This window comes from Salvelinus namaycush, chromosome 9, assembly GCF_016432855.1.
Source record: "Salvelinus namaycush isolate Seneca chromosome 9, SaNama_1.0, whole genome shotgun sequence".
Taxonomy (NCBI): domain Eukaryota; kingdom Metazoa; phylum Chordata; class Actinopteri; order Salmoniformes; family Salmonidae; genus Salvelinus; species Salvelinus namaycush.
The window spans coordinates 36658764-36674083 of NC_052315.1; the positions used below are offsets into that span (position 1 = coordinate 36658764).

Below are 15320 nucleotides of genomic sequence, written 5' to 3' on the forward strand. Positions count from 1 at the left end.
TCAACTTCAAATCAGTGTAGATGAAGGGGAGGAGACAGTTTAAAGAAGGATGTTTAAGCTTTATGACAATTGAGACATGGATTGTGTAAGAGTGCCATTCAGAGGGTGAATGGGAAAGACAAAATATTTAGGTGACTTTGAACAGGGTATGGTAGTAGCTGCCAGGCGCACCGGTTTGTGTCAAGAACTGCAACGCTGCTGGGTTTTCCATTCTCAACAGTTTACTGGGTGTATCAAGAATGGTCCACCACCCAAAGGACATCGACAACTTGACACAACTGTGGGAAGCATTGGAGTCAACATGGGCCAGCATCCCTGTGGAACGCTTTCAACACCTTGTAGAGCCCATGCCCCAACAAATTGAGCGTGGAACATTTTTTCTTAATGTTTTGTACACTCTGTGTATAAGGACTGGACATGCAGATAAATGATAGGTTAAGCATTTCACTGTACTGTTCTACACCTGCCATATCCTTTGCATGTGACAATAAAACTTGAAACTATACCCTGTCCTATCACCACGATTGATAAGGTACGATTACATATTAAGATAAGATGTTTCCACAGAAGTAAGGATGGGCCAGGGTGAATGGGCCAGTGTTATAGTAGATTCACTGCTCTGAGAAAAGGCACGGCCGCAGGTCCTAACAAAGCGGTGAGCCACGTTCTCATCTTTTATTCACCTCCTTCCCTGTCTCCATGGATACAGTCAGTCACACAAAGGAGCTATATTCATATTCAAAATGCACATTATGAAAATCAAAGCTTTTTCTCTCCCCAAATTGTACTAGCTAAGGCACCCAGCTGAATCCTACAGATTTTGTTTGGCGATTACATGCCCAGTCTTCAGACAGAGCGCAGGAAATTGAAAATCTAGACAGTTTCCCTACTACAGAAATGTTTTCCTTCTCGCTTTCCTTGCCATGAAGAATTTACAAAATTAATTTAGAAAACCTTTGTGATTAGGGAGATTAATACTCCCGAACCAGAAAATAGTATTCATCTCTCAGAATTCCCATCAACTGGCCGAAAGACGTGCTAGAATTAACTGGGAATTGGTGTCTATTTATAAGTCTGCCCATCAGCCAGACGATAGTAAGCTCTGTGCCTGCCTTAGCCTACCACCAGTCAGTTGATAAATATAAATGGGGTTGTTTGAACTAGGGACAGTTGGGGAGGATTGGCTTCAGGGGATCTGCAATGGTGAAGGTGACGTGGCTTTGTTGCTCAGGAAACTAAAACCAAATAAATTCTAGGCTGTGAGGCAACACACATTTTGTAAAGGGCTGTGCACTTTCTATGGGCACTGTAGATCTATCAAAAACATTCCTATGGAAATGAACATTGACAGAATGACTGAAACAGGCATGGTACTTACTCTAAGCGTAGCAGCAGCAGCCTTGATGATAAAATCATTGACGGACACTTTGATTTCCGCTGAAACAAAAACAAAAGACAACAGTTGTCAAACACTCCAGATTTATAATTCAAGAGCTGCTAGTCAGGTAAGTTAATTATCCAAATACCAACTGCTCCAAAGACCATGGCAGGTGACATCTGGTATGCAAGCTATAGGATGATGTGAATTGTAAAGAAGAATCAGACTTACTAATCATGTGTGTTTAGGACAAATAGAGGCCTCCCAGCAAACCAAAATTGGTTCAGCTAAAGTTACCAGAACATTCGTTAGGTCGCGGCAAATGTTCTCATAACACAAAATGTCCAGTCGTGATGATGATTATAGAGTGTTTGTACATTATAAAACATTTTCCAGATGTTGAACGTTCCTAGAACAAAATTAAACCATTTCTTTAAAAAGGTTCCAAGAATGTTTGATTAGGTTGTGGGAACAGTCTGGTGAGAACATTGTGGGGACGTCCCAAAATATATGATCCCAAAACACAAAAACTGTCCAGTTGGGCGATTGATTCTACAATGTTTATTTTAGGGTGAAAAAACATTCCCCTGATGTAATAAGAACATTCCTAGAACACATTGTCTGTTCTTTAAAAGGTTCCCAGAATGAAATATGTTAAAACTAAAACAAATACGTTATGAACGTCATAAAAACACAGTTTTTAGGAAATAATGGAACATTGTGGGAATGTTCTGTGTAACCTATGTGAATATCACAAGAATATTCTTGCAACATCCCAGACAACTCTTAAAACGTAATTCAATGTTCTGGGAACCTTTCAAAAACTTAGACCAGGTGTTCTGTCAACATTCTTGCAACATTAAAAGGATATCCTGTGCTACCTAACTTAAACATTGCATAAATGTTATCACAATTGAGCATATTTTGTGTTCTGGGAACCACTCTTGTAATGTATCCACACTGTTCCCACAAACGCATTAAATGTTCTGGGAACCTTTACAGAACTCAATGGCTGTTATGTCAACATTCTTACAACATCAAAGGAATGTTTTGTGCACCCTAAAACATACATTATCTGAATGTCAGCACAACTGGACAGCTTTAGTGTTTTGGGAACCTCTCTCGTCATAGCCCCACAATGTTACCACAACTTAAATAAATGTGTTTAGGGGGCCTCCTGAGTGGGGCAGTGGTCTAAGGCACTGCATCACAGCGCTAGCTATGCCACACGAGATTCTGGGTTCGAGTCCAGGCTCTGTCGCAGCCGGCCACGACACCCATGGGGCAGTGCACAATTGGCCCAGCGTCGTCCGGGTTAGGGGAGGGTTTGGCCGGCAGGGATGTCCTTGTCCCATCGCGCACTAGCGACTCCTGTGGCGGGCCGGGCGCAGTGCACGCTGACACGGCCGCCAGGTGTGCGGTGTTTCCTCCGACACATTGGTGCGGCTGGCTTCCGGGTTAAGTGGTCATTGTGTCAAGAAGCAGTGTGGATTGGTTGGGTTGTGATTCGGAGGACGCACAGCTCTCGACCTTCACCTCGCCCGTACGGGAGTTACAGTGATGAGACAAGACTAACTACCAATTGGATACCATCACATTTTTTTTATTATTGAAAAAAGAAACATGTTAGGAACTTTTAAAGAACATAAAAAAATATGTTCTTGTAACATCAGATGAATGAGTTTTGCACCCTAAAATAAACATTGTATTATTATTATACAATGTTTATTTTAGGGTGCAAAACTCATATAATAATCCGCACAACTGGACAGCTTGTGTTTTGCGAACATATCTATTGTGATGTCCCCACAATGTTTGCACTAGACTATTCCCACAACTTATTTAAACATTCTGGGAACCTTTAAAAGGTGTTCTGGGAACGTTCTAGCAACAACAGGCAAATGTTTTATACATTCCCTGACCTTCTGTCCTGCCTCTTCCATCTGTCTCATTCTCTGTCCTCCAGGTTTCCTCTGTCTCGCTTTCTTTCTCGCCCCTATATACCTCACCATCTCTCCTGTCCTCAATACAGTGCCCGTGGTGGAGTGGGCAGGGCCTGGCATGGCGTTAGCGCTGGGCTGTTTAAGAGTGCCCATTAGCAGCAGACGGTTATGAATGCTGTTAGCAGTATCACTAATGAGCTAACCGTGAAATTCGCTGTGCTACTGAACAAAGAGAACAAGGGAAAACAACCGGACGGATAGAGGATAGAGAATAACTCAACACACACAACACTGAAGCTAATAGGATTGGAATGGCCACTCATGCCGCGTTTCCAGCACAGACACACAAGACTAAAACAGTGCTGAAGAGAACATTTTTAGGAATCATTCTTCCATCCTTGGAAATTGAAATGTATTACATGTATTGTCACGGTCATCTTGAAGAGCATTTAAATAAAGTTGGGTTTAACTGTCAGGTTTAGATTTAATAAGGCCGCTTTGCATTGCATTCATCTCTCATCTCTTAAAAGGAATAATGAGCTGAACCAGGAGTTTGTCCTGACCATGTAAACTGAGAAGAAACAACTCTGGGCCCTGGTGCCACCTCATCAAAACACTATGGAGTTTCTGGACTGGCTCGGGTCCAAGTATTAAAAAAAAACACCATCGGGTGGTAGTTATGACACGTGCAAACAATGTTCTTTATCTTTCTCGCTCTTCTTGTAGAGTAGCCTACCTGTACCTCCCTTCACTGAGAAGCCATTAAGCAGAAGAAACATGGAACATATATTGTGCACAATGCCTTGGCTAATTTGATTGGTGGAGAGAAATGGGATGAGAGAAGAGGTGAGGGAGTGAAAGGAGAACATGCAAGGAATCCCCTGCAGGACAGAATGGGTTAGACACTGCCAGCCCTGCATAATCACTTCATGTCATATCATTAAAGAAACACCAGCCCTCCTCTCTCTCCATATCCCTTCAGTTTCTCTCTCTCCCTCCCCCTTTCCTTCACCCTCCTCCTTTCCTTCTTTTCTCCATCTCTCTCCCCATCACTCCCTTTCTTAGGCGTTTAGCAGACACCTTTTCCCTGCTGCGATGATATAATCACAGGACACATCAATGTGACATGCTTTGAACCCGGAATACATGATTATCCTGGCTGACTGGAGACGTTTGAGTTCTGAGTGTCAAAAAAAAAAAATAGTCTCTCCTTTGCCTGTGGAACACTTCAAATGAAGACACCCAACAATATATGTATCTTACCCTAATTTAAAAAGGAAATCGCCACAGAATACCCCCCCCATGGGACTTTGCGTAAATGACATGACAATGCCATGCAGGGTACACAGTACATACAGTGCATTCGGAAAGAATTTAGACCCATTCACTTTTTCCACATTTTGTTACATTATAGCCATATTCTAAAATGTATTAAATAGTTTTTTCCTAATCAATCTACACACAACACCCCATAATGACAAAGCACAATGACAAAGGTTTTTAGACATTTGTCTCATGGTCTGACAAACACCGCTCTAGCTGGCACCTTTCACCGCAGATGCGGAAGTGCGACATTGGCGGCATCCAATGCAAAAAAATAAGGTTTTTAAGCAGATTTTTTTATTATGCTAATTACATTTCCGCAGGGGCTTGGACATCAACTCTCGGAGGTTTTAAAGTAGTCAAAAGTGTAGTATTTGGTCCCATATTCCTTGCACGCAAAGACTACATCAAGCAGGGTAGCCTAGTGGTTAGAGCGTTGGGCTAGTAACCCAAAGGTTGCAAGTTCAAATCCCCGAGCTGACAAGGTACAAATCTGTCGTTCTGCCCCTGAACAAGGCAGTTAACCCACTGTTCCTAGGCCGTCATTGAAAATAAGAGTTTGTTCTTAACTGACTTGCCTAGTTAAATAAAGGTTAAATGTAAGTCGCTCTGGATAAGAGCGTCTGCTAAATGACTTAAATGTTAAATGTAAAATGTAAGCTTGTGACTACAAACTCGGATGTATTTGCTGTTTGTTTTGGGTTATGTTTTGCAGAATGGTGAATGATGGAGTAATTTTCTTTCTAAGTGAGTAGATAAGATGTTTCTGAGCACTTCTAAATTAATCCTGATAATTCCAATAATAAGAAAAATCATGAATGAATCGTGAATAATGATGATTGAGATGCCGTTGAGAGGTTACAAAAAACATGCTTACTCATTGCTCATTAATACCATAACGGGAAGTTAGCATTTTTTTGGGGGGGTATGGTATTTGTGCCTCTGTAACCTTCTCACTCATCACAATTCAACACACGTTTCTTTCTAAACGGTAAAACAGATATGTATGAAAACACCCTCAAATAAAAGCTGACATTCTGTACTGTCGTCTAATATGGAACATCTCAAATCTAAAATGCTGGAGTATAGAGACAAATAAAACAAATGTAGCTTCACTGTCCAAATACATATGGAGGTGTTGAATTCTGGGTGAAACTTTGAACATTGTTATACTCAGAAGTATAGGAACAGTTACAAAAGAGACATGAGGGGCGCCATAATGAAGCTTTGGAGGGGCTGAGTGCAGGGAACACGATGTGGCAGTGTTGTGGCAGTACTGATAAAGGGAGAAACCGTTGAAGGCTCACGTCTCCCTGCTTAGCAATAATGCTGCAATGTTTAGCGATAAGGAGGAGACTACACCGCTAGGCTACCTATATTCGCTAGGCTACCTATATCCCTCAGTGTTCAGCTGGGTTGTGTGATGTAGTGCTAATGTTTACTTGAACACAAACAGCCTTTATCTTTGGCCAGCTTTGTGTTGTGCTGTGCATGTTATGTTGTGTTCTGATGTGATGTGTTGTGTTCTGATGTGCTGTGCCCTGTTATGTTCTGATGTGATGTGTTGTGTTCTAATGTGATGTGATGTGCCCTGTTATGTTGTGTTCTAATGTGATGTGTTGTGCCCTGTTATGTTGTGTTCTAATGTGATGTGTTGTGCCCTGTTATGTTGTGTTCTAATGTGATGTGATCTGTTATGTTGTGTTCTAATGTGATGTGTTGTGCCCTGTTATGTTGTGTTCTAATGTGATGTGATGTGCCCTGTTATGTTGTGTTCTAATGTGATGTGCCCTGTTATGTTGTGTTCTAATGTGATGTGATGTGCCCTGTTATGTTGTGTTCTAATGTGATGTGATGTGCCCTGTTATGTTGTGTTCTAATGTGATGTGATGTGCCCTGTTATGTTGTGTTCTAATGTGATGTGATGTGCCCTGTTATGTTGTGTTCTAATGTGATGTGCCCTGTTATGTTGTGTTCTAATGTGATGTGATGTGCCCTGTTATGTTGTGTTCTAATGTGATGTGTTGTGCCCTGTTATGTTGTGTTCTAATGTGATGTGTTGTGCCCTGTTATGTTGTGTTCTAATGTGTTGTGTTGTGCCCTGTTATGTTGTGTTCTAATGTGTTGTGTTGTGCCCTGTTATGTTGTGTTCTAATGTGATGTGATGTGCCCTGTTATGTTGTGTTCTAATGTGATGTGATGTGCCCTGTTATGTTGTGTTCTAATGTGATGTGATGTGCCCTGTTATGTTGTGTTCTAATGTGATGTGCCCTGTTATGTTGTGTTCTAATGTGATGTGTTGTGCCCTGTTATGTTGTGTACTAATGTGATGTGTTGTGCCCTGTTATGTTGTGTTCTAATGTGATGTGCCCTGTTATGTTGTGTTCTAATGTGTTGTGTTGTGCCCTGTTATGTTGTGTTCTAATGTGATGTGATGTGCCCTGTTATGTTGTGTTCTAATGTGATGTGATGTGCCCTGTTATGTTGTGTTCTAATGTGATGTGATGTGCCCTGTTATGTTGTGTTCTAATGTGATGTGCCCTGTTATGTTGTGTTCTAATGTGATGTGTTGTGCCCTGTTATGTTGTGTACTAATGTGATGTGATGTGCCCTGTTATGTTGTGTTCTGACGCGATGTGCTGTGGCCTCACCTTTGGCCATCTCCTTGCGGAGCTGCATGACAGCGCCCAGGTCACAGTCGACGGTGGCGTAGGCGTGAGGGATGGTGGTCTTGGACTGCGTCAGCCTCTGGGCGATAACACGCCGCACATTAGAGGCCGGGACCTCTGTGAAAGTGCCCTGAGACAGGAGAGGAGGAAAGAGAGGACAGAACAAAGAACGGTCAGTCAGTCACTGTGCAGATTTATATTTCTGGACGACTTTATAACTCTGCTCCCATCAATAACGCCATTGCAGACGTATTCACTTTCACCTAAAGTTAGAGGCTTTGATGAGGCTATAGGACCCCATGGCAAGGCTTTTGACAAGCTCGTTACAAAAGATCGATTTTGTTCAACTAAAAATAGGACCAACTCTAAGGTGGTATATTGGGTCATTTATTGCGCCCAAGCGACGTAATCGTCTTGAAAATACAATTAGCACTTAAGTTATTGACATGCTAGACACTATACTAGGTAGTACAAACCCAATAAACTCCAATATGGCAAACAAGATGAGGAAATACCTGTGCAATTTTTGCCATTACAACTAAATCCACCATGCCTAAACACATATATATATATATTGTCACGGCTCCTCCTCTGCATTGCAGGGGCGGTTCCTCCTGCAGGCAGAGGAGGGTCGTTAGTGATTGGAGCCACCTGGGCTCAGTGTATTTAAACTGCTTCAATAATCACCTCTCTCTCTCTCTGCTCCTCCAGGTATGATCCTGTTTTATTTGTTCCTTTGTAGTTTTGCATAGTTTTCACTCAGTCATATTCACACACACAGATTCACGCATCCATGCACTTTACATACACCCTACATTATAATACTTCCACACCTCATTCCTTTTTCTTAGTTTAAAGTTAATAGTTTGGTTTATAATAAAGAACATTTTTAATTGGCCTATACCTGTTGTTCGTGTCCCCTCATTTTTGTCACAGGCTATGAGCCGGCCTGTGACAATATATATAAGAATACTAACCTCGTGTAGATCTTAATTGCTGTAAACACTTCTGCAGTAATGCTACAATTAGTATTCAACAGTCAAAACTAAACAGGTTCTCTTTACATCCCCATTACAGTGAAAAAGAGGCAGGGATGGAAAGCAGACTACCCCAACCAGTCTGGGTCGTCTTTACGAGGCTGCTGTTTGGAATGTTTGGACGGGCCTGGCTCTAAAGCTTGACCAGGGTGTGGGCTCTGTCTCAGGACAGGAGGAGCCTTCTATTCACCTCACAGTATAGAGTTTTCCAATAAACACAATACTCTTTACAAGGGCATCAAGTCAAGCTTAAAAAAAACAAAGCTATCAAATAAAAAGTACAAAATACGTCAAATAACAGCAATGACTGATCATATAAAACTTAAGCAAAAGTCAAGGTGCTGTTTTTTGGTCGTTACAGACTGAAAAGCCAGAGAAGTGTGTGTGTCATCATACCACAGAATGCTATTCCCTCATATCAGAATACAGCAAACAAATTACCTCATCACCTCACTACTAAGAAATAGGATAAAGTGTTGTCACTGGAGGTGGCCTTTTGTTCCTCTGAGCGATGCTCGGCGCCCTGACAGAATTACCGTGACTCCTCAAGAGACCCAGGAGCCTTCCTGCCTCCCCACCAGTCGTCTGTCAGGGGAAACAGAGGTGATACTGATGTCTCATTTGGAGTCCCAGTAGTCACTGATCAGCAGGGGTGCTTTCAGAGAGAGAAAGTGGCTATGTCTACACTTACGTGCAACTTTGCTGTGAGAATACGAAGATCACATTGAAAAGACAAAAGTCACATTGTGGTCAGATTGTGTTCAGATCTGGCTGACCACATCAGGCGGTGGTCAGGGATGCACTGTGTGCTAATTTCTCCTCAGTCTGGACACAATCAGGCTACCAAAAGTAAACACAGTGGGAAAAGTCATGCGCACTCCACCCACAAGTCTCCAAAAAACATGTGTTTTGGAAGCGAGAGCCACCTTTTCATTATAACTTTGGAGGAAATACATTCCTAGCATGTGAGGAAATGCTTGCTGGCCTCATAAACGCTAGCCAGCTAGCTAATATTTAGTTATGGTAGCCCGTTTGCAAGCCCTTTAGCTTTGCTTGCTAGCTTGCTACAGAAGATAACACAACAACAACTTGGTGGTAGTGCCTATCACATTTTGTCTATTTTACCGTTTGTAGAATGCATACTGGCATTTGAATATAGCGCAGAAAAAGGGAATCTGGACACATTGAAATGTAAGTGTACACGCATGATGTGCTCGGAATTCCATGATCATAATACAAAAACTGCATTAACTGTCAAGTCTAGACACGGCCAGAGAGAGAAACCTCAGGAGACCAAAGCCTATTGTCTCTCTGCCTCTCCTCCATGTTTTTAACAGGCAAGTTGAGACAGTCGCCTGTGTTGGAGGCTGCTGGTGCCATCTTCCGCATACCACTACTCTCTGGGGTGTAACGACTCGATAAGCCGAGAGGAAGGGAAGGAGAGCTGGATGGATGGCTACCTGTTACTTTAGTGGACACTGCTTACAGCCCCAATGTTATGCACGGCTTAGAGACGACATACAGACATCTAAAATCAATGGCCTTTGTCAATCTGTCCATTAACTTCTACATGGTGTCTTGTTAACTCTGTGTCCTTGGTGCCAGAACATAGGAAACGCTGTCATCAACAGCACACATTCCCAAATCACAGGGAGGTTAGCGGAGTTGGTCAGGAAACGGTCAGAGACCCATGTCCTCAGCTCTCTACAGGGTTTCCACTGACCAGATGATCATGTCTGGATACCCCCTGCACAACCCCAGGCCTCTGTCTGTTTGATGGCTCAATCTGTGCGGGAGAGGGAGTAAGACGATATGTCATCATGCTCATTTTGCATGGGAGCACAGGGGCTGTGTGCAAACGATAGGGATCTGTTCCATAGCATGGGGGCCTCCAGAGCCTATTAAGATGCTGCTAAGGTCTGCTTAGACGCTTTTCATACGCTTTGGAGCAGAGTGTTGTTTGTGTTTCAATACTTTCTCAGAAGTTCTTCCAAACCCTGCTGGAATACAAGCTAACTGTGTCCAATCACCGATCTCACAGACTTGCACAACAGGAACAAACAGGAGGAAATTAGGAACATGAAAGTCACACCATTCAACTACCGACAGTAGTAGTATATATTAGCATAAACTTGGCTTTCTGAATGAGGGAATTATCTACTGGAAAATGCTGTTCCTCCGCTTTATAATGTTATAAGATGTTACATAAGGCTAGAACGAGGCTCCAATACTTACAGGCAAATTATTAATGTGAAGTCATGAGAAAATGAAATCCGTGAAAACGTGCCCTCAACTCCACTAATCAGATCTTGATAAATTGTGTGTTGTGCCCATCACCTTTAGTGAATAGCAGCACTGAGAGACGGCAAGGTAAAGCGAGAGAGAGTGTGTGTAAAGCGAGAGAGAGTGTATAGAAAGTGGGGGAGGGTAGGTGGCAGCCATAGTGACTCATACCAACGTCAAGGTGGTCCCTGCCTCCCTCCATTTCTTCACACACACCAGTGAGCCTTGAAGAGTTAAATATATACTTCCCTAACCATGACTTGCTTTTACAACATCCTTATGATATAATCCACTGTGTCGAGGTGCATGAGTCATCAAGCCATACACTTTCTGAAAATGCTTCAAGCCCCTTGAGCACTTGGTGTTGATCTCGATTTTGACATTTTAATGTGTTTACTGATAGAGTGTGTGTGTGTGTGTGTGTGTGTGTGTGTGTGTGTGTGTGAGTGAGTGAGTGTACTCACCGGAGCTCCAGGCTTGCCAGGTATGGATTGAGGAGGGTACATGGGCCTGCTGCCTGGGGGAAGTGGGGCAGCTGCTGGGGTGGCAACTGGTCTGGGGGCTGCTGCCACTGGAGCTGCTGTAACTGGAGCTGCCTTGGAATCAGGGAACTTTTTCAGGAGATTAAGGGCATCTCTGTGGAGGAAAAGAATGGCACAAGGTGGTTGAGAATAGATTAAGCAAAAAAGCGGGAGACAAAAAAGACAAATCCCCACCACTATTACACAGATCAATACAAACAAGTAGCCAACCATTATAACAAGACCAAGCAAATGTACACTATGCCTACAGTATGACTCAGAGAGGGTGGATCTGAGACCAGGGCTTTGAAACCGTATGAAAAGACTTAACACTGGGCCACTCCTCTGACACCCTGACCGTCCCAACATGAATGCGGACAAACAAACTAATAATGCAAATAAAAACTGCTTTCACACACACCTGTACGGAGTATTGCAGCAGATACGGAAACACCAGTGTGTAGGTAGGTAGCCAGGCACTAGGAAGCCATTTATCGGTGTCATGTTATTGAGAGCCTGAGTAAAGCATACATGATGTACTTTCTATCCAAGCGTAAACATCCAAGTTCTGGCCTTCTGTCAGTGAATGGGCCTATTGATATTGACCCTGCTTGGCTTGGAGAGGAAAAACACTAATCTCTAAATGTATCTCAACCGGAGTCGACACATACTCCAACATTGCCCAATATGATAAAAAATAAACATTTGAGAAAAAACGGCCCCAACACCTGGGAAATGTAAATATTTCCCAGGGATAAGCAACATGCTTTCAAAACCCAGGTTAGGTAGTGGCTGGCCTAGTACTCACTACTCGCATAAACATTTATGCAAGCAAATGAATCCTCTCACCATCTTCAGAGGAGAGCGTTTGTTTAGCTGAAAGCTTTTCAATGGAAATACCCAGGCAGGCAGACAGGAATAGAATGTCTATCTAGCTGTGTAACGGAGGTCATTGGAGAAGTTTGCCCCAACCAGGAGAGGGCTTGGTGTAGTCAGGTCAAGCACTACGACTACCACCACGGTTTCCACTGTGTGACCCAAGGCTGGAGGAGACTGACTGAAAGTGACTCCATTGTTCATTTTGTGTGTAATGTCACAGGCAGAGAGACCGAGAGTGTAAGAGAACAAAAAGTGGAGGGCCAGGTATAGAAAGAGGAGGAGAAAGAGGGAAAGAGGAGAAAGACAGTGATCAAGCGAGCAAGAGAGAGAGAGAGAGGAGAGCTAACTCTTATTAAATCCTTCCAGGGCTAGCACAGGGACGGTGATGTGAGAAGAGAAGCGCTCACCATTCACAAACAAATACCTCGCCACAATGGAAGCCAGGATCAGGTGTCAGATGCATTCACTCTCTCATCGGACAAACGGAGCATGCATATCGCATGGGCACACTGGACAGGCTAAACAAGTCAGGAGACGCAGGGAACTAAAATGCCAACAAAACTACTATGAGCAATAAATCACATCAACTACACGTCGCTCTCCAAAACATTATCTATATCATAACCGCCTAGGAAAACAAAAAAACAAAACCTGACTGATTATCATTAGTTTCATCAAGTGTCCCTGAAGCGTAATTAATGTGGTTTGTCAGGCAGGCACCTGGATCGGAGGCTCAAAGGTGGCAGCCATCTTTGATGTGGGCTGAATTCTCTGCTTATCAAACAGAACAGAGCAGTAAAGTGCTTTCAGGTAACAGCCTCGCCCTTCCTCCAGCCCAGAGCACAGGCAGATATGATGATCAGAAATGTTCTTTCGGTATAAATATTAACACCTGCATGGCTTTGTCGTTAGTCATGACACATTGTTGTATGTTGCTTCCGCTTCACACGTTAGACACCTTTCCCACGGCTTACATTATCGGCAGCTGCAATCTACAGTAAATGTTAATACATTGAGTTAAATTATTTTAAGGGGACTGGTATTACCTTTTTGGGTATCTGCTCAGAGCTCTCTGGTTCCACACCAGTGCACTGAGGCCTTCCTACACCAGATTTTTGTCTGAACCAGCTACCCCTGCCACCCTCGTCCATACAGCAGGGACAAGGCTGGGTCCCCTGACTCTCGTCTTCCATTTCCATGCAGTCTCTCTCGTAATCCCTCACTTCCTCCCTCTCATTGTTCTTGGATGTTGTTTGTGGGGACCTTGGCATGTTGGAATTCCCCCACCCACACTTAAAGACACACAAACCAATTTGCAGACACACATATATAATAGAAGAGAAATGTAGGTAGGCAGGCATAAGAGGCTGGTTCCTCCAGGTTAGGCTAGCGACAGGAAGCTACATGCCCTCTGAAAGACCTGAGCCACTTTGCATGGGTGGCCCAATCACTACCTGCTCCTCCACTCTTCCTACCCGTTCTGCTGATACAGTTGAAGTCTGAAGTTTACATACACAGGTTGGAGTCATTAAAACTCGTTTTTCAACCACTCCACAAATGTCTTGTTACCAAACTATAGTTTTGGCAAGTCAGTTAGGACATCTATTTAGAGCATGACAAGTAATTTTTCCAACAATTGTTTACAGACAGATAATTTCACTTATAATTCACTGTATCACAATTCCAGGGGGTCAGAAGTTCACATACACTAAGTTGACTGTGTCTTTAAAGAGCATGAGAAATTCCAGAAAATGATGTCATGGCTTTAGAAGCTTCTGATAGGCTGATTGACATCATTTGAGTCAATTAGAGGTGTACCTGTGGTAGTATTTCAAGGCCTATCTTCAAACTCAGTGCCTCTTTGCTCGACATCATGGGAAAATCTAAATAAATCAGCCAAGACCTCCACAAGTCTGGTTCATCCTTGGGAGCAATTTCCAAACGCCTGAAGGTACCACGTTCATCTGTACAAACAGTAGTACGCAAGTATAAACACCATTAGACCACGCAGCCGTCATACCGCTCAGGAAGGAGATGCGTTCTGTCTCCTAGAGATTAACTTACTTTGGTACGAAAAGTGCAAATCAATCCCAGAACAACAGCATTGGTCCTTGTGAAGATGCTGGAGGAAACATGCACAAAAGTATCTATATCCACAGTAAAACGAGTCCTATATCATCATGACCTGAAAGGCCGCTCAGCAAGGAAGAAGCCACTGCTCCAAAACCGCCATAAAAAAGCCAGACTATGGTTTGCAACTGCACATGGGGACAAAGATCGTACTTTTGGAGAAATGTCCTCTGGTCTGATGAAACAAAAATAGAACTGTTTGGCCATAATGACCAACGTTATGTTAGGAGGAAAAAGGGGGAGATGTGCAAGCTGAAGAACACCATCCCAGCCGTGAAGCACGGGGGGTGGCAGCATCATGTTGTGGGGGTGCTTTGCTGCAGGAGGGACTGGTGCACTTCACAAAATAGATGGCATCATGAGGGGGGAACATTATGTGGAAATATTGAAGACACATCTCAAGACATCAATCAGGAAGTTAAAGCTTGGTTGCAAATGGGTCTTCCAAATGGAAAATGACCCCAAGCATACTTCCAAATTGGTGGCAAAATGCCTTTAGGACAACAAAGTCAAGGTATTGGAGTGGCCATCACAAAGCCCTGACCTCAATCCTATAGAAAATGGATGGGCAGAACTGAAAAAGCGTGTGCGAGCAAGGAGGTCTGCAAACCTGACTCAGTTACACCAGCTCTGTCAGGAGGAATGGGCCAAAATTAATCCAACTTGTGGAAGGCTACCCAAAACGTTTAACCCAAGTTAAACATTTTAAAAGCAATGTTACCAAATACTAATTGAGTGTATGTAAACTTCTAACCCACTGGGAATGTGATGAAAGAAATAAAAGCTGAAATAAATCACTCTACACTATTATTCTGACATTTCACATTCTTAAAATAAAAGTGGTGATCCTAACTGACCTAAGACAGGGAATTTTTACTTGGATTAAATGTCAGGAATTGTGAAAAACTGAGTTTAAATGTATTTGTCTAAGGTGTATGCAAACTTCTGACTTCAACTGTACATGTGCATCTGAATTTGCATGACTGCTCCTACTCCAGCTAAGAGAACAAAGAGAGTCCAGCCAGTGAACAAGAGGAGGATGTGAGATTTAGATTAAACATTGACTATGTCATTACCTCCCTGTCAGTTTCTTTCAAAAGGGATGGGGGCTGCATGTAGAGAGCTTCACATTACAACTTGAAAAATAACCCCTCAAT

General features: G+C 43.0%; 1 protein-coding gene across 1 annotated transcript in view; it reads right to left on the bottom strand.

Moving 5' to 3' along the window:
* The window catches only part of pdhx (pyruvate dehydrogenase complex component X), a 67955-nt gene that overhangs the window by 14694 nt on the left and 37941 nt on the right, over positions 1-15320 (bottom strand). Inside the window, exons 6-8 of the mRNA XM_039001385.1 lie at positions 11098-11269; positions 7296-7443; positions 1379-1437 (exon numbers count right to left, since the gene is read on the bottom strand). Of these exons, the coding sequence (XP_038857313.1) occupies positions 1379-1437; positions 7296-7443; positions 11098-11269 (379 nt within the window). The remainder of the gene's footprint in view (positions 1-1378; positions 1438-7295; positions 7444-11097; positions 11270-15320) is intronic.